Source organism: Agelaius tricolor, unplaced genomic scaffold, assembly GCF_023055355.1.
Source record: "Agelaius tricolor isolate 1412-34295 unplaced genomic scaffold, bAgeTri1.0.p SCAF_11, whole genome shotgun sequence".
Taxonomy (NCBI): Eukaryota; Metazoa; Chordata; class Aves; order Passeriformes; family Icteridae; genus Agelaius; species Agelaius tricolor.
The window spans coordinates 9,868,702-9,890,269 of NW_027269271.1; the positions used below are offsets into that span (position 1 = coordinate 9,868,702).

At 38.4% G+C, this 21,568-nt stretch overlaps 1 protein-coding gene across 1 annotated transcript in view; it reads left to right on the plus strand.

The window, feature by feature from the left end:
* The window catches only part of NR5A2 (nuclear receptor subfamily 5 group A member 2), an 83,659-nt gene extending 64,280 nt beyond the window's left edge, over nucleotides 1-19,379 (plus strand). Inside the window, exon 8 of the mRNA XM_071435617.1 lies at nucleotides 19,132-19,379. Within this exon, the coding sequence (XP_071291718.1) occupies nucleotides 19,132-19,379 (248 nt within the window). The remainder of the gene's footprint in view (nucleotides 1-19,131) is intronic.
* Nucleotides 19,380-21,568: the final 2,189 nt, after the last annotated feature.

The following is a 21,568-nucleotide window of genomic DNA, read 5'->3' on the forward strand; positions in this document are numbered from 1 at the left end:
TGAAATGAAGCATATACAAGGCAGACTCTACCCCCAGCACTCACAAGTCTAGAAGGTGTTTCCTTCAAACACGCACTCGGGGAGCAGCAGCACAAAGCCTGCCACTGCTCTGTTCCACCTGGTGCAGCAATTCACATCAATGCAGTTACACAGCAATCTGCAACTGAAAAAAATAGCTATTGCACTTTTTAATGTACTTTATATAACATCATTTTTCTAGTGATTGTTCTATTAGATTTACAGACCAGCAGAATCTCTGCTTCAGGGAGCTTCCAGTCTAAATAGACAGAAAAGATTAAAAAAATACAGCAGCAAACTATGGTGAAACATGAGGTTGTCGATACTTTCACTTCCATACTTTTGCTGAGGGTTTAATATCATACTTAGGCAGACAGGAAAATAAGAGTATAAGCATCAGCTGGAGGTAATATAACAGGGAATATTGACTAAAATTTTGTACTAATTATGATAGTTAAGAGCACACAAACAAATATAATAGGAGGATGAAATGAAGGAATTAGTGAGGCAGGGGTTTTATCAAATCAAAAGGAAAACAGGAAAACAGACCAGAAAATTAGACAAGAATCAATTAATGCAGAATTATAGATAACTAAGTGTGCTACAGATATAAAGGTATAACCTGGCAAATTTTGCATTTAGATCTTGATTGCAGATAAGGATGAAGCAGGTGCTGTGAATTTGAAGTGAGAAGCATTACATGACAGTCTTCCTTGGCAAGCCAGTACAAGTCACTAATGGAGAGCTTATCCAGGCATGGACTTGTCATTACAGATGACTTCTCTCTCATGGGGACAAACAGTACTTAGGGTTTAATGCCTTCTTCAAAGTGGTCACTCTCACTGTTTTTACTTTCAGGAGTATGTAAATACACAACTATTTTTAGTTAAATAGTTAGGTCTTGTTAGACCTCAATAGGTCTTGTTATATATGTGTTGTTTATAAAACACATGTTTAGTTGGGCTGTAATAACGAGGTGGTTTTATTTTAACCACTGGAAGTTTTCTTAGATTCACCCTTTCTGCTACCCAGGGACGCCTATACAATTGCACCTGGTAAACACCAGGAACCAGCAGTCGAGGGGTTCTGGACAGCACTCTGGCACAGCTTTCAGGCTTCCCCACATTACGTCTGAATTTAGAAAAATACTTACTGCCTACCTGTCTGATTCAGGCTGTCTCAACCCTCATGTCCACCCAGAGTATGTACAGGAGGCTAATACTGGCAGAGAAATACTTCCTAAACTTTATGTAATCATTTGGAATTCAGGAAGGACCGATTAGTATTCAAGAGTTGCAGCTGCTCAATATTTATACCACAGAGACTTGGCAGAAGCAAATAAAGGTACATAAAGCTGATGCTTGTCTTAATTAAGTGCAGTATAATAGGTGTTGGGGATATTTTTCTTAGTGAAGAGAGCAGTTTAGCAATGAGCAGATATAACTCATTCTGAAGTTCAGAGTTTAAAACTAATCAATATGTATTTATAACAAGGGAAGAACTAAACATAATTTATTATTAGCTGACAACTAACTAATAGATAAAATCAAGATTTATTTAAGTACCTTTTTCCACATACCAATTTCTGACCAAAAAATTTCTCCCTTGGATTCTGATTGGGTTTTTTGCATTATTTTAAATAGACTTTTTAAAATTATTGTCTCATATGCAGAGTGCCTGGGAGTGAACCCAAAAAAATGGAGAATGAGACATCTAGCAAGGATGAATTTTTCACTGTAACAAACTTAGCAATAGGAACAATTCCTAATTTTATGATGAGGAATCCTTAATGGCAGGTGACATTTTTAAATGCTCCTTTAAAGCACACAGTCTCCCTGTGTGCTGATGAACGGGTGTTGACTGGCAGACAATACAGGGATCACAGGCATAGTCCCAGCACACCCAGCCCAGGCTTCCCTCAGATGTCACTACAAAAAGTTTTGAAAGAGAATGAGGAAGGTGGACAGATAGATCTGGCGTATTAAGCCTGAGAGGCAGAAAGGAGAAAGTGGAAAAGGACTTAGTCTGGAAAGGTGGTGGGTGGAAAATGGAGATGGCATTCTGGGCAAGTCCAGGGCAGAATGTGACCTTGTGACACCGAATGACTGATGACAGATAAGGCAGGAACAGCCACAAGGCCTTGAAACTAAATGTGGCAGGGAAAGGAAAGTTGCCAAGACAGGGAAGCAATGAGATAGGAAGGGTACCTTGGCAGCACCCTTTGCCATTGCCAAAGGATGAAATGCTGGGGCACTGAGATGTGATCTGCTAAGCAACATGTGTCTGTTAAAAAATTAATCAACTAAACAATGTTCCCTGTGCACATCCCATGGAAATCAGTGAGAATACATTTGCAAGATTAGCTCTGTAATATCAGTTTGGAATAAATTGCATTAGGAATACACAAATTTCAAGGTAAGTCTTTTGGAAAATATAATCTCTGGATATAATGAAAGCTCTGCTTCTTTGAATCTGAAGTCAAGATGGTGCTTCTCTAAATTATTATCACAGAGGTCAGTCAAAAGTTACAGACTTGATGCCCAACCATTGGGTGGGAACTTATGGCTTGCAGTGAGCAGAAGACTGAAAGAGGTAATAATGATGATTATGGGGGTCCTTTCTTGTCCCTAAATAGTCAAGGAGTTGAAATTTATCATGCCTTCTAACTTCAGGTTTTACAACTATTTCTGCATTTGAAAAATTCAAATTTGGTAGCTTTTAATGTGAACAGTTGCCAGCAATCTTACATGGTCCCTCACTGCTGTGTGTTCCACACTGCCTTGGAAACCAGGGATCCATTTCTTGCTAGAGATGATGAGGGCCAGCAGAACAGTTAAACAGCCAGCCTGCTCCTGGAACATTTAACTCTTCTCTGGATCTCAGGCAAAGCAGCCAGGCTACTCCACTCTGCCACTGGAAGAGCTATTCCACTTTTCTACTTTAACCCTCTGGGAAAGTAAAGCAAATGAATATGGACAAAACCTCATTTCAGAATAATCTCATGAGGGACGTTCTCCTTTCATGGATACAGCATTGCTCAACAGAGAAATCAACCCTTTTGTCTCTAATTCTGCTTCTCACTCCATTACTTTGAAGTCCCTAAAATAATATCTCAACTGTGCAATCTGGTAAACAAAAGCAATAGTTATCTATCTTTGTAAACAGTGGTAAAATTCAAAGTATTAAAGATACTTTATATAGTACAGGCAGATTGTAACAACACAGTTTGAAATCTCTACAGATTTCATAACAAACAACATTTTAAAATTAATCTGATTTAAAATATCTTGATTAAATTTTGAGAAAATTGGATCCTTTCCTTTATAAATCACTTAACATGAAAGCAGTTCCTTGCTGCATTTTCAGGGTCTAAAACTTTGACAATTCATCTTTTGAGGGACTATTTTAGAAGTGTATTTAGTACATGCAGGAAAAAGTGTTGTTGTTTTTTTTTTTCCTCTGGCTTTTATTTCTTTATGGAAAAACAAAAACAAAGACGTATTCATTTCTCTTACCTGTCAAAACCCATAGCAAAGCCAAACAATTAAAAATTGGTCCCTAAATTTCTTTAAGATGTTAAATGATATATAGAGTGATGACTGTGACAAACAATGTTTTGCTCCTAAGAACATTATTTCAGTGAGCTGACAGGCTTTAGTCCATCCTCCTATGCAGGTTGCACACAAGTGCAGGCAGTATGAAAAAAGTAGGACAGTATCTATCTTCCAGGTATCTGTCTTCATGAAACCTACAATCAATGGTTTGGGGGGAAAAAGCATGTAATAGAAAAGGAATAAAATACAAATTCTGGGGTTATGAGGAACAATCCAAAATTAAACCAATATTTTTTAATAAATAAAATTTTAATCATTCGTCTCAGCCCTGCATGTAGGAGTAGTGAATGATAAAATTCTTCCAGGAATCCCAGAGAAAGCCTTCTGTTTCATGGCTGATTGAGTTTTTTGAATAAACTACACTAAATTATAGAGGAAAGTTAATAATTGCTGTTGATTTGTTCCTGATTTTATTTCATTAAATGCAATGAATGCTGCAAATTCATACCTCATGTAACTGTTGAGTACAATGGCATTATTTGAGGCATGAATTTGATTCAATCTGTTCATTACTTGGTTATGTTGTCTGCTTGTCTGACAGCTGCAAGCCATGGAAAAAAGATTAACCATCTTCCGCAAGTACTTTTCCTTTTCATGTCCTTTTTTTCTAAAATGCATATTTAACAAGGTTTTGAAATAACAATAGGATTAGATGCTTGAGAGAAAATTAGGTCATATATTTGTTAGATACAAATCTTGCAAGTAATTAGAAACATGGGTATCAAGCAATATTTGTATTCTGTACTGTTGCCTTTGTGTGGAGACAGTGGGGATTTCAGAATAGCCCAATCAGTGTGCTTTGCACTTTTTCCCCATTATGTTTATAGAATAATAGTAAGGATGACTTTTAAACACCTCCTATAAGGGGGAAAATTACCTGCATGTAACCCACATTTATAGGTGTCTCTACTTTTGAATAATTTCACAATTCCTTACCATTTTTAGATGTTTAAGTTGCAAGTTTAAATATAATATATAGGTAACAAAGGAAATACAGCTGCTGTTGGCAGAAATCTTTAACATCAGTGACTACTTTTGTTAGTCAAGTACTTACCATAACATGGGAATAAATGGTTATATATTAAAATACAGATAAGTGAATGAATATCCTAAATCTTGGAGCCAGTAATACTACCCTATAGTCTTAATTTGAATATAATCTTAAATGTTTCACTGAATGAGAATAACTTTTTAGTAGTGACAACTTATTAAATACTTTTAAAATCAGAATACATAGACTGAAAACTGCTTCATGTATTCATAGTTAAAAAAATACATTGCAGAGGCTCTTACCTGAGTTTATACATGGGTAATGTTGGCCATTACCGGACATTTACTGTCCATTTACTGGACATGCACTGTAGACCATGGCAAATTTCCCTCTTTGTCCAGCCCCTTTGCTGCTTGTGCAAGATTGAGCACTGAATAAGAAACAAAAGCAAAGTCTGTCTCTGAGGGAATTAAAATAGAGAGGTGAAATACTCTAAAGGAACAAGGGAATTAAAATAGAAAGGGGAAATGCTGTAAAGCAACAATGAAAAGAAATCACAGGTGGAAAAAAGATTCTGCAAGAGGGATGGAAAAAGAATGGAAGAGAAGAGGATATCTGGGCAGATCAGGAACCATGGACAACAGTGGTGAAAAGAAGGGACAACAGTGGTGTGGACCAGAGGAACAGAGAGAGACTAGAGGGCTTGAGATAGAAGTCATGAAAATAGGGGGGAAAGGCCAGGAAGGAAAGAGAAACCATAGAACTGTGATCAAAGCCAAGCCAGAGGTGGAAAGAGAGGAAACAGAAGCAAACAGGAATGAAACAATGAAGGAAAATTCAGAAACAAACTTTATGGCCCAGCCTTGAACACAGCTGGAATCTTGAATTGGGAGACAGAAGGGGACTGTGCAGAACCACTCTTTCGCAAGCTTGTGGCTTGGAGTGTGTCCCAGATGATTTCTGCTGACAGGAAAGAGGTGGAGAATGAAAATTGCAATTCCTTAGGTTCTGGCAATGCTGCTACCAAGACTGGATGAACCTTTCAGAGCAGGAGTTCCTAGTATTGCCCTGGTCCTGTGCAGAGCCATTTAGCATGGGACAAACTGAAAGAGTAAACCCCAAAACAGTCCATGGGGCTTGAAAAAATTTAATTTACACATCATCCTAAGAGCAGTTTAAAAGTCTTCTTTATAGGGTTATTCAAAAATTATTAAGGAAAATCCTACATTTAATATCATCTTCAGTACTAGGAGGGTTTGATGAGTATTATAAACATATTACATAAAACCTCTGCTTGCCAGGTGAAGGAAAATCTCAGCAAAGAGAAAGATTTCAACAACAGAATGGGGAAAGAGACTACAACAGCATCTTTCCTCCCCAAAACCAAAAATTGTAACAGAAATCAGCAAACTGCTTGGGACAAGATAGACAACATTGTCCAGTCTTTCACCAGGGGAAAACCTACAGCCTTAGCAGGACAGGTGTCCTTCAAACCTGGTTGAGGCAGGTTGGATGGGTGGTACCTTGAGAAAGTCCTTTCCTCTTGTCTAGGACCATCCTATTTGGAACACATTTGTCTTTAGAGAATGGAGTCACCAGCAAAGGTGAAAAGGTCAGATATCAAAATCCCACGCTACTTTACAAGTGCTGGAAAACAATGCTGCACAATGAAAATATCTTCCAGAGAGGAACATTGTGAGAGGTGACTGTGGGAGCGGTGTCATCCAGACTGCACACTGTGCTCCAGCTGGCCACTTCTTACGGGTGGCACTTCCTCACTTTCTGTTTTGAGACAGGAAAAAAAGAGCCTCACAATTAATTAAAACCATAGATGAAGCTACAGAGATGAGCCAGGGAGTAAAGAGGGAACAAAGCAATTAAGAACTTTCCTGTTAAAAATTCACTAGGCATACTGTAAAATTCAGAGATTGTTATGCCCCTCAAAAGTGCAGCAGACAGAAGCAGACACTTAAAAGACCTTTCATTACTTACGTGCCTTTGGCTCCCTTTCAGGATACTGTGGAACTGGAAACAGCTACAGTAAATGTATTTTCTCTGCATTTGCCTTTCTTGACAAAACACCTCCAATATTTTGATCTCAAGAATAATCAGCTCTTTTGCATTTCCTTTTCAACTAACTGCAGACTTTTGCAAGTTAAAAATTAATGACAACTTCTCTTCCTCTTTTATTTTTTAAACAAAACCCTTCTATGCTCTTTTCTGGAAAAAAAAAAAAAAGTCTTTTTCCTACAACCTGTAACTATTAGTCTAAATGGCATTCCCACCACTCTTTCTCCCTCCTTTGTGGTAACACACAAAACAAATTCCACCACAGCCACCTGGTTTGGGGAAACCATTATTCTGGAAATGAAACATTGTGTTGTGTCCTTTACCACTATTATGGGCAGTCAGTCTGTTAGAAGGTATTGGACGATTATAGGTTAGTCTTTTCAGAGAAAGCCATGGGTTTTGAGTTAGCAGTAACCATCTATCAATTCTTGAGATTATGCCATGATTTACTGTCAGAGCATCATGTATTCTCTGATTTTCTGCCTCCTGTGAAACATTGTGCTTTCCTTTTCTATTGATGTATCAACTATAATAGTTACAAGCAGCTACAGAAAAATCAATAGTGAACTTTCATTACTGTGCACATAAAGAGTACCATGCTGTGAGAGCACCTACTTCTTAAATAGTCACCAGCAGTAAGGTACACTACAGATGTCTGTTATTTTGGTCTAAATGAAGAATGTCTGAATTGAAAACAACAAATATCTAAGATTTTTGACACAACTGGATTCTATGTCAAGTTTTCCAGTATGTGATTTTTTTTTCCCCAAAGTATCAGGCTTGATTTTTACTTTCTGTACTCTTATCTGCGAATTTTTTTAATATAATGCTGACAGAGGAAATTAATACCAAAACAAATTGCTGGGCTCTGCTTAACTTGGTTGGACAGAAGCAGTAAGAATTGTGTAATCTTTGTGGAAGTAGTCTATCTTATTAGTCAAAGCAAGCTGACTGGTGAACAGACCAATAATCTCTGTGTCAAACACAAATAGGATAGAGTTGAAAGAGGCAGCATGGTGTTAGCACACACTCAGAGGTGCTCTTAGGACTGTGCACTAGGAAAAGCACTGAGTTGCTTTTCAACACAAGGTTTGGAAAAAAATAGGGTGATTTTTGTTTAAAAATACTTGCCTGCCTCTGGGAACAAATTAACTTCCAATTAGCAAATGTAAATGAAGAAAGGCAAGAACAGTAAGCATGTGAGTGCACTGCCTTGAAGGAGCCCAAGACATTCGATGTTTCAGGTCATTTCCCCAGCAACTGGGCAGGAGTCCCTGCAGGGCAGGTGGGCTGCTCGGCTGCAGGAGTTAGTGGTAACTTTGGCACTTTGAGACTATGGTGATTTACAGCTGTAAATGCAGTGGTTGGTGCTCAGTTACCTTAGATTTGAGAGCCTGTGGATTTCCATGAAACTAAAGCATGAGATGCACATGTGTATGCACATCAATTGTATCCTGCCAAATGCTTATCCCACTGTCTGCCGTGGCTCTAAGGCTACAGGAAAGCACAGCTTCTTGGCTAGTCTGGATCTGGAGCCCCATAATTCATGCTCCTCCTGTTAAGCCTGTGACTGTGTTGTCTATGGAAACATCTCATCCATATCTGACCAAAATATTTCAGTCTGAGCTGAGCAGTGAGCACAAATCTGCAGTTTTCCTGCTGCTATTTCTTACTGAGTGATTGAAATGTTAAAATTGTGCTGAGACAGTACCTCACTGAGAGTGTCCAGTCCTTTCTGACCAGGACTTCCTGTCAAGAAATCAGAGGCAGCTGAAAAGTAAAACTCTCTCTCTCATAAGAGCTGCATGTTTGAAATGCAGGTGTAAGAGTATTTGCTCTATTCCTCACTTCCCTACTCTGATTGATGAGTAACCATGCTGCCAGAGGGACTTTCAAGTGGGCTTTTCTTTAGCTTTCATATCTGTATGTTTAAAAGTTTAAGGAATAAGGATGAAGAACACATCTAAATCTTTACAAAAATAGTCCAAAGGCTCTTTTGACACACACTGGGTGCCTCTCCAGTGTTTCCTACAGGCAGCACTGACACTTGCAGTTGGAGATGTCCCTATTTGGCACTTGTAGCTGGAGATCTCCCCATTTGGGCTTCAGTCATCCCATTTGTCAAACCATTTCCACAACTAAGCTCAGACATCTGGGACAGTAAAAAGTGAAATTTGCAACTCCCTCTCAGATCAAATGTCAGAAACAATGTGTTTTGAAATAGTGCAGCAGAAAATTATCTCCCTTAGTTGTGTTCATTGTCCACAAAGGCAATACTGGCAATACTCCTTTGCACGTTTAAGCGAATTCATGGGCTGCTGCAGTCAGGTGTGGCAGTGATCTGGTGACTGGTACACTCCTGCATATGACATTACCAAACTTGTTGGCTCTTTTCATCTAAGCCAGTGTGGTTTTTTGTCAGTGCTAATTTGTTAGGGGATTGAAACAGCACCAGCTTCAGTGTACCATCAATGTCTTGTTAGCTGTCTGCAGCTACATTTACATAGAAGACAACTGTAACTGCCTAGAGGAGAGTCCACCTCTCAAAAATAGCAGAATTCAAGTGTTTGGATAACAGGCATCGTATATTTGTTTCTACTGTAGTGCTTTCAGTACTGAGCAAATAAATAAAAGCATTTAATTTTATGTTATCTCATCACAATTATAAAAGAAAATAGTTCTGTTACTGATTTCCACTTCCTGTATCTTACACAGGCAGAGGTGATTTTCTTTTTCATGTTCTTTCTAAACTAGAATCAGCTTCCACTGATGCAACTTGGTTCAGTGAAAAAAACTTCAAACTGTTAGTGCAAATATTGGCACACAGACCTAGTAAAACCATGTCTTGAAAAGTATCAGAAAAGGGTAAAAAGAGGTTTTTGAAATCAATGACTAAAAGAAAATTAGTTCTCACACTAAGCCTTGTCTGAAAATAGTGCAAGAGGCTTAAAGCTCTGAATTAGTGGTCAATTATGTTGACAGAAAATCATCGCAGAGTGCTGTACCTCTTAGATCAGCACATCACTAAAACACCTTTGCTTAATTCTTCTTCTCTCAATGAGAATATATTATAATAATTTTTGCTCCTGTGGGAATTTAGATTTAACAAAAGAATAAAGCCAAACAATATTCACCCAGTAATAAAAATCTGGTAAGAAGTTCAACCATTATCTGGAAATCACTATAATGATATAATCCAAACTGGCTGGTCTAATATTTTTAACCAAGTTGAAAAAGTTTGAAATATAATAATTAAATGCAAATACAGTTCTGATCCCAAAGACCAGAAGAATGCCTTTAAGCTAGTATTTATAACAAGAGCTATTTGACTGAGCTCTCTTGTAAATTTTATCATACCTGAGGCAGTTTTCCTCAGTCGATTAGCTGGAAAGCTGAATATATCCTGAGGCAAACCAGACATCTAGTACAGGCTAAATTCAACTACTGGAGCTTAAATTTGGCTTAATATATCCCCACTTGGATCTGCCTGTTTTATTCTCTTTCATATGATAACGTTGGTTTATTCATAGTCTGGACTTGCCACCTGAACAAACTGTACCTCATATCTTATTCTAATGGAATAGGAAAACTTTGCAAAAACCACAAAAGTTCCTGACTGAAAATCTAATGCAAATTTGGGATTAAAAACTGTTTTGTGAAGTGACTACAAGATTAGTACAGAGAGATTTTTCCCCTAAGGAGTACTGCTTTTTATGATCATGCATTTTTTATAATCTGCAGAGACAGATGGGCTTTATAAAAGGATAGAGCCTGATACTCAAAAGGGTTTCAGTGGCAGCTGCATTTCTGTGCTTTAACCTCAGTAGAAATTTATATCCTATATTTTTCCAGAAAATATTTATATTTCTTCTTTTTGGACTGTATCACCCCTTGGTCAACTTCCAGGGGCAGCAGCAGAAATACCTCTGAGATTAATCTGTTCCATTATTCCTACTTTAAACAGTACTTGAGTAGCAAGAGAGGGATAGAAAGGGAAAAGCAGATAATGTGCAAGCTTCTCATGAGACCAATAAAGGCAAACATTCAGAAAAGTTACAAATGTCTAGGCAAAAGCAGAGCAAAATTTTTCTAGGTAAAAGCAAATCTCTCAAAAATTTTCATTCCTTACTTTCTAAATATTCAGCTTCTTCTCACCTAAATAATAGATTGGGTTTTGGTCTTCTTAAAATTATACCATACTATTATTGTAATTTGCATATAACACCCTTCCTGCCTCAGTTCGTAACTTCAAGGACTTGTATGATGTCCTATCACCATTCCCAGGAACTTCATAAATATTTATGACATCTTAAACTATTCACACCCTACAAATTGCAGGCATTGACAGATAATTCCCTTAAAACACCAACAGCTCTGTGTGCTATTGAAGATTCAAATGATGTTGCAGAAATTAACTGGGGAAACTCTTTGGTTCAATACATTTCCTACTTAGTCTCATTTTTTAGCTTATCAGAAGCCTAATTCCTGCCTTTATGAAATTTGATACTGTGATACTACTGCTCTGGCAGATTTGCCTGTATGTAAGCATATATACGTATATAAAAAACATGGTGATAGGAGGATAATTAGCACAGTAGTTTTGTTACCAATGCTCATTCTAACTGAATATTCAAAGACAAACATTTACCGCCCAAACATATATTATGGCCCTGGGATGAGGTGAGGAGTTCCAAAAAGAATGAGTTTTGACTCACCTTCTTTCTTGGTTTACCTACGAGACCTTCACTAAATCATTTCTGCCCTAGTTACCAACGTGTGCTCACATACAAATATGACCATGCCTCCACAAGACAGTCGTTACTGATTTTTTTTCCTAGAAAAGAGAGATTTAGATTGAGACATTTTTTCTAGAATTGATCTGTCATTTACCTTAAGCAGTCACTAGATCAAACACAAAACAAGCCTAGAAGCAGGAACCAGAAAGCCACATCAGCCCAGGCAGGTTCCCTTTCCACCAGCCTAGCAAGGCAGGCAGGAAATTTGGGCTTAACCACATTGGGTCAATTTATCCAATGCACCAGCAGTGCTTCAACCTAAAGACTGAAGCACACTTTCACTGAGAATAGCCTGTAGCAAGCAATAGCAGAGACCACCCATTGGCATGGTGAGAGATTCCAGTTGTTTGGGGAATTTCCTTGAAGACACAACACAGCAACTGCTCTCCAAACTCCTGTTCCTCTGTCATGTCTTCAAAGAAAGCAGCAGCTACTCTTTTATATGGAACATAATCCTATCAGTGAATGCTGAAGCTTGGACTAAAATACCTTCAGAACAAACCTTTGGGCCATGGATGGGCTCCCCTCAGTCCCAGATGAGCAAGAGACAAGAAATGTTTCACTGCTGACCCACCAGGCAGGAGCCAGGCTGGACTTCAGCAGGGGCAGAACTGCAGGCAGGGAGGGAGCTTCAGAAAGTGAAAGAAAGTGAGGTGGTAGTGGAGTTTAAGCATGGCAAAGCTGAAATGCCAGCAGTGGAACCAAACCACTGCTTGGGGCTGTGGTCTGTCCCCACATCTCCTGGGCTGGGGCATAGTTTCATCCCCACTGGCTCCCCATGCCCCTGGCTGTGTAGATCTACCACCCCTGGCTTTGTGCCTGAACCTGGATATATTTTTCCCTCCCAAACTGCAGTGAGAAATGCTGGACTTTGTATTTAAGGGTGTAGCTGGCTGTGGAATTTGGGACAGGATCTGTGAGCAACTCTTCCATCAGAGGCCTGGCAGGATCTTGTTTTATTGTGTTTCAATGGCCACCATATCACATATGCTTCATGTGCAAGTAATAAGGATGTTGGTTCCTGGGGTGTCAGGACAAGAAGTGAGTGGAGATTTTGTTTGGTTAACTTCCAAGAGAGTATATGCAGCCTGAGCTGCTGAAAGTCAAGCTGTTTTATTTTCCTGAGTGATGACTCAGTAATTACACCAGTCATAAAGATTCAAGAAATCAAATTAAGCTTTGCCCTTTGTCTTTACTGGTACTGTAAGAAAAGAAACAACTGAAATGTAGTAACCTACTTCCACATTCACACAAGGAGAGGAATCCACCTTTTTGCCCATGTCTCTCTTCCCATTGCAGAGCTAACAGTGCCAAAAGCAATTATAAAATTACTCACAAAATCAATAAACATGGTTTTTAACAGACATCAGGAGCTTCTCAGTAAGAATCCATCATTTTACAATCTTTTTAGAAAAGAAGAATAGGCTTCAATATTTAAAATAGCATTAGAAAGAAGCCTACCACTATAAAGCAATATGAAAATGTTTTAGTTCAGTCTAAGTTCTTCTGAAAGAAACCAGAAGTCTATCAAGATTGAAAACTGAGGGAGTGAAATAGGATCCCGACTAGGAATTGCAGCTTGTTCTCCTAAGTATCTTGTTCTCACTTTAAAAATATATACAGTCTTGCCCAATACTAGGGCATGAATGAAACATTCTGCTACAGAAGAATTTAATTAAGATTTTCAAAACAATGTGCCCTTTATCAGATGTTACGTTCAACTGAAAATGAAAATTACTTTATGACCCTAATAAATAATCAGAGATCGACTGTTGCACTGTTACAGACAGCTTAGCCACTGCCAAAAAAGAATCCTAAAGACAGGAAAATTTTTCTACACATTCAGTTTGGACTTGGGAGTCTTAAGAAAAGTGCTTTTTGTTCTTACAGTATAGACGTTTTTCAAGGTTTGGAAAGTGGTAAATATATGCAGCTTATCACTGATTAAAAAACATCTATCAAGAATTGTTTCCCATGACTTCTAAGTGAATAATATTCAGCACAGTCCTGCTGTAATAAAATTGAGGGGAATTTTGTAGTAAGGAGCTTATCTTTACCATAAATCTTCCTTCATTACAGCATTTTGTCTGTCAAGAAGGCTTAGCTATAGAATGGCATGCATCTGCCTTCATGACAGATGTGCTATATGGAACTGCTGCTGTTGCCCTTAGTTTCAGTGAAGGAGAATTGTGGGTAATTTTCAGAGATGGGCACTTTATCAACCATTAGTACACCTGCCTTCAAAATAATTTTTACCACATGTCAAAAATCTACCTGTGTTTTAAGTCCTATAATGCACAGATTTCGCAGGGCTAGCAGAAAGCAGGAAAAAGTAGTACAAATCTGTTCTAGGTTTGTTACCTATCAGGTTTGATAACATCACCTCAGCCCTGGTTAATTCCCCTTCTTTGAACTATTTTGGGGTAAAAATCTTCATCAGAACTAACATATTTCATCCTCAAGCCCAAATGGGAATTGGCCTCACCCAAAAGGCCGTGATGAGAGCCCCAGCCATGTGGGGAGGCACGTTGTCTCTTTCCCTGATAAAACAGAACACTTCTAGGCAGAGGCAATGCTGCTTCTTAAGCCGTGCAGCATGGTTGGAAAGAACCAGGCAAACCTCTCAGAGGGCAAGCCTGAAGGCCATCCTGGCCAAAACCAGCCTCAGCAGAGTTTAGAAGATGTAACAGTTTATCGATGAGCTACAGTCGTTCCAAAGAGCTGCTAAGTTTAGAGGCATTGGGTTTCAATAAAGTCCTTAAATGATGGGGCTCATTAGCCCCCTCGGGTGAGGGAGCTCAGGCCAGGGCTGGTAACAAGCCCTAGAGCCCGGAGTATCCATGAGACTGGAAGCAGCCTTGTGAAAGGGAGAAATCCTCTTTCCCATGGAGAGGCCCAAAATCTTATTTTGTCCTTGCAATGATGCAAAATGCAAAGAGGCAACTGAGCTGTGTTCACACCTCTTCATGGCTTCATGTAGAAACAGCATCGAATAAAAGACATGAGCAGTAAAATTTAAGCAGCTTTCTCTGGGAAATATTTAGTGCTCCCAAGGAGTTACTATTTTTCAAAGTTAAATCTCTCATTCTGTTTCATTTTTCTTTTCAAAATTCCCAGACCAAAGGAAACTCTCTATAGATTAGTACACCCCCAAATTTTCAGTATTTCATGTTTGGAATATGAGAGGGAGAAAATCTCTCTGAAACCTAAATATTTTTCCCCTCCAAAGACCAGACCCATTTTGGGGGAAAATATGCAAAAGTGTTCTCCTTGGGCTGAATGTTGTATGCAGTTTCAGCTTAACACACGGTTTTATGGCAGATGTGGAAAATAATCAAAATGGGGGATGTCTGGGAATACTGGCAGATCTTTACTGTGACTGCAGAGCAGATCCTGACACACTATAATACTGTTTTTGTCTTAATCGTCAAAAGTAAGCTATAGAGAACAAAAATTCTTTGTTTGACAGAAAAGCAATTGCTATTTCTTGTAAAATATATAATATATTCCAGAAGACCTAAGGGTTTACTTTTCAATAAGGATAGAAAAAGATGCGCGCCCCACTGTGAGCTCACAGTAAGCCTGTTTCATGTAAAAAGTTGGTAATTAGTCCCTGAGTGAATAAAGTAGAAGAGCTAAGAGACTGATACTTACTGTAGAAACACAAAACACTTTTTCTAGCTGCTAGGATTTAAAGGGTGTGTGGGTGGGAGGGGGGGACCTACTCCTACTCATTTAATTTACAAGCATCTGAACTTCAGAAAATGATTTCTTGCATTAAGCTTAAACATGTGTACTTTAAATTGTTACTAACCGATGTAAAGATCGATAAGAGACATTCCAGTTTAAAAAAAATAACAGGAATGAGGAATTATGTGAAAGGATAAGAGATGTCGTGCTGTACACATGAGTAACAGATTTCACACTCATTGTACTGTCTGCCTTCAGCAGCTACACCAGCATTGCTTGGTGTCTCACCAAGTTAACTCCTTAGCAGTCAAAGGAAATACTTGTAAAACCAAATCTGTTTGGCCAGAGTTCCATAATAAACACTGAGCACAAAACCAAACTCAAACCACAGGAAAACCATCTACTTAAACCCCAACATTATTATTTGTATCACTATCAACCAACACTAAGTACCACCAGTGAAAACAGTACCATTTCTTGTTCTACCTGCATAATTTGAAGGTACTGGAAATAACTTAATATTCACATGTTTTCCTTTGTTACTACTCATCTTAACCAGAGCTACAGTTTATGATTCTCTCTCAAAAAAACCCACATTATTTTTATTGCAATTATGGGTACAGCAAATGTATTTTTGACAACATATAACTATCCCAGGAGAGCTTGAGAGATGACAGTGGAGTTTTACACAGCGCTCTCAGCACATGTCCTTTGACTTCTCTCTGTTCAGATTGTCTCATTTGCTTAACTGCAACATTCACTGTTAATGGATATGAGATAAGAACACACATCAAAAGTCATATGCAGAGATCTTGGTCTCTTCACAGAGACTCACCCCAAATCAGGTTGCCTCTATGTCCCTACTATGGTAATTGCAGTCCTGAAGACATCTACACACAAATGAATTATGTAGTGATATCCTAAATTGTGATAACTTGGACTGTCCCTGATTCAGTATAGAAATTCAGGAAAATCTACATATTTTCACTGGTTAACTAATAACATCTTGTTTACAAGCACCGAGCCTCACCACAAATAGCAAGAACTTGTTTAGAGGAAAGACATTAAAAGTATTTTCCCAGGCTGAAAGTGGCACAGGAGCCCAGAACTACTTTTGTTTACTGTTAGTATAAACTGGACTTGTTTCTAAATCTTAGATGCAGTGCTTATGTTGCCACATACAAGGAGCTGTCCCAAGACGAGGAAAGAGACCAGCACAGACCTTCCCCTGCAGTTCTGCAATGCCCATGGGACACCCTGAGGCCACACTGCACCCATGCACCCACTGCCAAAAACCACTGATCCTGGGTTTGGGGATAATATATAATATATAAAATATTATGCCTCCTCTTGACTTGGAGTATGGCATCAATACAGCTAAAACCAGAAGAATATTTGGCTCTAAAAGACATATTAAATTCGCCACTTTTGTAGAAAAATATTAAAAGTTTGCAATTCTCTTTGTTTCTTCCTTATCTCTGTAAAAATTTATCTTGTGATTTTTCAATAAATATCTAATCCACACATTAACATTTAAATAGAGGGTAAAAATAATAATGAACTTGGTTTTCCAAGAAGCCAGCACAATCTCATACACAGTATGGCTCAAAATAGACAGAGAGTAACAGAAAGATGCCCTTTGAATTTAAAGGGGGTTGATTTAGATAACAGTTTGTAAAACTTTCTGACTTAGTTATTTTTACAGAGGAAAAATGTTCCAAATACTGATTCTGAAATCATACATTTTACCTTGCTGTTAGACAGTTTAATCTCCAGCATAGTCCCTGTTTTCTGTGGGAGTTTTTATGTTCTAGCAATTCATTCATGATTATATTTTGCATCTGAAACAACCTATTTAAGCTAATTGTGATAGGTGATACTGTTTCTTTTTTAGCTTTATAAAAATATGCTTAGAACACCCAATTTTTAAACCAGGTTACACTAGGTACAAAATACCTTGGGAGTTTTCTGTAGGTACATAAAATAATAAACAGCTATATTTTATATCAGAAAATGTCCAGTGTAGTACAGGAAAACATGATTATCCAAAGATCTCCAGAGACACTGGCAAAAAGACTTTGGATAAATGAGTTTGAATAGCTAAGGGACCAGGCATAGCAGCTTTGAAGTTTCCAGTCCTCTTCACTTGGGATAATGTAAAGCTGAGACGATGCTTGTTGGACAGCCATCACAATTTCACTATTACTGGCAAGTTCCTTAAGTCAACTAGCAAAATTCTGGTGGATGTTATGTCCCCAGTTCCCAAACAAGCAGCACAAATCCAGGAGTCACTCGCTTCATTTCCACAGTGAAACTGGGACAGGAAAGAGGCAGGCAATAACAAGCCCAGCAGGAAGCACTGGCCCCGGTTCACACAAGAGGGAATCCAGCGTGCAGCTGGCAGCCAGCACATTCCAGAGGGGCTCCTGCTCACAGCCTGGAACTCAGCTCTGGAGGCTCTGCGTGCTGCCACCGGCAGCCACCGGGACCCTTGGCATCTTTCCTATTCTCTTGTTCTAAAGACAATGTTTGCCTCCCCCAACCATTTCCCATATGTTCCAGCACAAAGTTATGTGCAGAAACCAGTATTTGCTCTGTTTAAAGCACTTCTCGGAAAAGCTGCAGTGAGACCCAATTTACCCAGCCTCCCAGGCTCCCGATGGAGTGGGTGACCAACATGTGTTCCTGTTTTGCAAAGGAAAACACTCATTTCCCCACAATCAGAGGCTGGCATTTACAATGAACCAAATTCTGCAAAATTCTCCATCTTCTGGGCTCCAAAAATATCCACAGATGAACAGATTTGTCTTTCTACAAAGTGAATAAGCAGCATAGTTGTGCCCAGTAGCACCATGCTCTAGCCTTACAAGAAAGTGCTACAGTACTCTACTGATGGTAAAAATGATCAAACACAACCAAAACAAGCTCTCCCAGCAAGTGCTCTCTAATCAGCTCCTTCTTCCTGCATTAGAGCAGCACTCTAATTTGCAAGCTTTAGAATAACTTCTGCATTCACCAGACATGTTAAAAGACAATTTCATCCGAGTGGTTTTTACACAGGGGAGCAAACAATGAGAAGATAATATACTGGCATTTATCTTTGACCAGCATTTCCAGAGCTTGAACTTGCTGTATAGAAACAGAAGATAATCAAACAGAGGCAGAGTGAACAAACTGTACCTGCCGTGCTGATGTAAATGCCCCGTTGTCCAATACCAGAAAAAAAAAAAAATCAGTGCTGGATTTCAGAAACCATATGCAGGTTAAAGGGTACCATTCTTATCTAGTATTCCACCCAAAGGACAATGATTTCATTTTATAAAGATCATTAGTCAGTGAAATATATATTTTAGAGAGTTTCTAGTAGGGAATATTATTTTGGCAGTCACTGGAGTGTACCAGATGGTTCATTAACATAGGCTAGACAAGTCAAAGGCTTTCAGAATCATTTTGAAAATGTCAAACAGAAACAAGAGCACTGTCACTTTTTATTAGAATTAACTACATCATACCCTGGACACAGATTTCACCTTGGGTCAGAAAAATTAATACAGAATTATATGAATTGTGTAACATAGTAGGTTAAAGATAGGGCTTCCTCTTGGGACTCATTTGCTAGCAATATATTATGGTCTTCTACTTTAGGAATCCTCAACCTTTCTTTTTGTTAGCTATGAAAAGAGCTGACCTTGCTCAGACTCCATTGGTGTCTAATTGATTTGAGGTATATGCAGAATTTCAACAAGACACTCCACTAAAGCTCTTTTGTGATCATTTTCCCAGGAAAGTTGGCAAAAGGGTTCACTGAATATTCAGCAGCTTGTAAAGTATGCTTTTGTCAGGAGGCAAAAAAATACATCCATTTAGTGAAACACTGACTTCATAAACAGGAATTAAAATGCAACTGATTTGTTACCTGGGTTTTTTTCTGTCTTTTTTTATTATCATTCAGATGTCAAAAACCTCGAGAACTTCCAGCTTGTGGAAGGTGTTCAGGAACAAGTGAACGCTGCTCTGCTGGACTACACCATGTGTAATTACCCACAGCAAACAGACAAATTTGGGCAGCTTCTCCTGCGACTACCAGAAATCCGGGCCATCAGTATGCAGGCCGAAGAATACCTCTACTACAAACACCTGAACGGGGATGTGCCGTGTAATAACCTTCTCATTGAGATGCTGCATGCAAAGAGAGCATAAATTATACCCATTAGAGCTTCTGCTTTCAAGGAAAAGAAATTATTCTGAACTGCTCCAAGCAACACTAATTAAAACATGGTTTTAAGACTTTGCAAAATGGTGTAATAATCAAATACTAATAGTAAATAAGTGATGTATCAGGGTATTTGTATTGCAAACTGTGAATCATATGCTACACATCCCCAAAGGAATCTATATAGGACTTTATACTGGAGTGAACTTACCAAGTGGATACCATCACCAATGTCAACAAGAAAAAGGACAGAATGATCATTGTATATTTAACTCTGCTGATTGCCAACATGAAGAAACCTAGGTGAAGAAAAACCTGATCTGTATTATTGAGCTAAGATGGTGGGGAATTTGAGTGCACTAAATTCCTTCACTGCATAGAACTCATAAAACAGTTACAACAGATGCAAAACTGCATCTACAGCATCTTCTGTCATCCTTACAGGGACCCAACGCTTACTTCTTCTGTGCTAAATGATGTGGCATCCATTGAACAAGCTGTAAGAGAGAGCTGGCCTAGGCCACGTGCTGTGGCTGTGGCCACCAAACCCTCCAAGTCTGGGCCTGCCTGTGGGGCCTGCAAACGGCTCCTAGGAAGAGTCTGGGATCCAGTTAGCTTGGCATTCTTAACTGTGCTCTGAAGTTTGTTTTGTCACGTGTTCATGTTGTTCTACCAGGCAGTATCCCTCTTCTATTGCTCTTATCAGATAGCTGTTAGGCAGCTAAGGAAATATTCCAAAATAAATTAACCAATTCAACTGCATACTCAACCAGCTGCTAAAAGATGGCTCCAGTATATATTCATGCCTGTTTCCAAATAAAGAAAATAGAGATATTTCAGCCATCCCAAACAACACTTTCTTTGACAAGAAAACAGAATTAGAACACCAAATACTGATGCTAAAAACCCAAAAATAAATTTTTAAAAGGATTTTGTGATAAAAGAAGTGACAAGTGAATTGTACAACTGGATGATGCCAGGGAGCTTATTAAGAAATGATCTTTAAAATTGCCAGTAATTTGGAAACTAAATTTCAACTCAAACATCCAATATCTAACGAAACTTCCTGTTTTCAAAGTTAGGTAATATACCTATTTTACGCAAAGAAAGAAGAGTGATACTGCTGTGTCTATGTAGGCCAAAGTCTGCTGCAGAACAAATATTAGAAAAGAACAAACACTTCTCTCTCTGTCCAAATGAAGATATCAGTATTAACATGTAGTGCCACATTTATAAGTCTTGCCTTATTTCATTACCCTTAAAGGTAACTGCGCAGGTGTAGATCAACATACATTTCAAATTAAAGTATTAATCTCTAGCATTAACAAAAACATAGTGTTTACATTCTTTAGGTCCTGTGGGGAAAAACTGTGATAAAATTGCAGAGCAGTGATTTCCTTGTTATTTCTTTTAAATTGGTAATTATTTTACCAGTACTTAATTACTGTATGTCGTGAGACACTAAAATCAATAGGGGTATTTCATTTTTACTTTAATTTTTGAGATTATTGGCTGCACAATCACTTGTAGAAACTGTATAAAATCCTAATACTTTACTTTTTTTCATGAAGATTGCTGGCTTTTGAATAGTTTATTTATATTGTATATGATAGTTTTCACTGTAGACAATTATGATGCTAATTTATTGTTCTTTGGTTTCATCTTTATATAAGATATAGCCAGAATGAAGAAGCCAAATATATGTGTTTACTGTAGCATGTCTTCAAGTTAGTGGAACATAGTTCAGGGACACAGAAGGGTCTTTACAAATTAAAATCATTCACTTGATTAAATGTCTGTAAATCTTCATAATCCTAAATGTAGTTTATTTAAATCTATTGTAAATTATGTGAGTTGTAACTTTTTCTGTTTCATGTGAACTTGAAAAGGTGCATTTCTCTCACTTTTGTCCAACCATTCATCCATTGTATACCAAAGACATCAGTTATTACATCTGCATTAGTACGAAGCACACTATTTAACTGCCTGTATTAATCAGCTCTAATATTCTGTCCATGCATAGGGTACCAACACAGCAAAGCCAAGTGTCTGCAACTCCTACATGCCTGTCTTGTACCACAGCACACACACACTGTCCTACAGACCTCGAGCAAACCGAGCATAGCCCCTCAGCATTCCCCAAGGCAGACAGAAACATTATTTAAATACCAGTGCT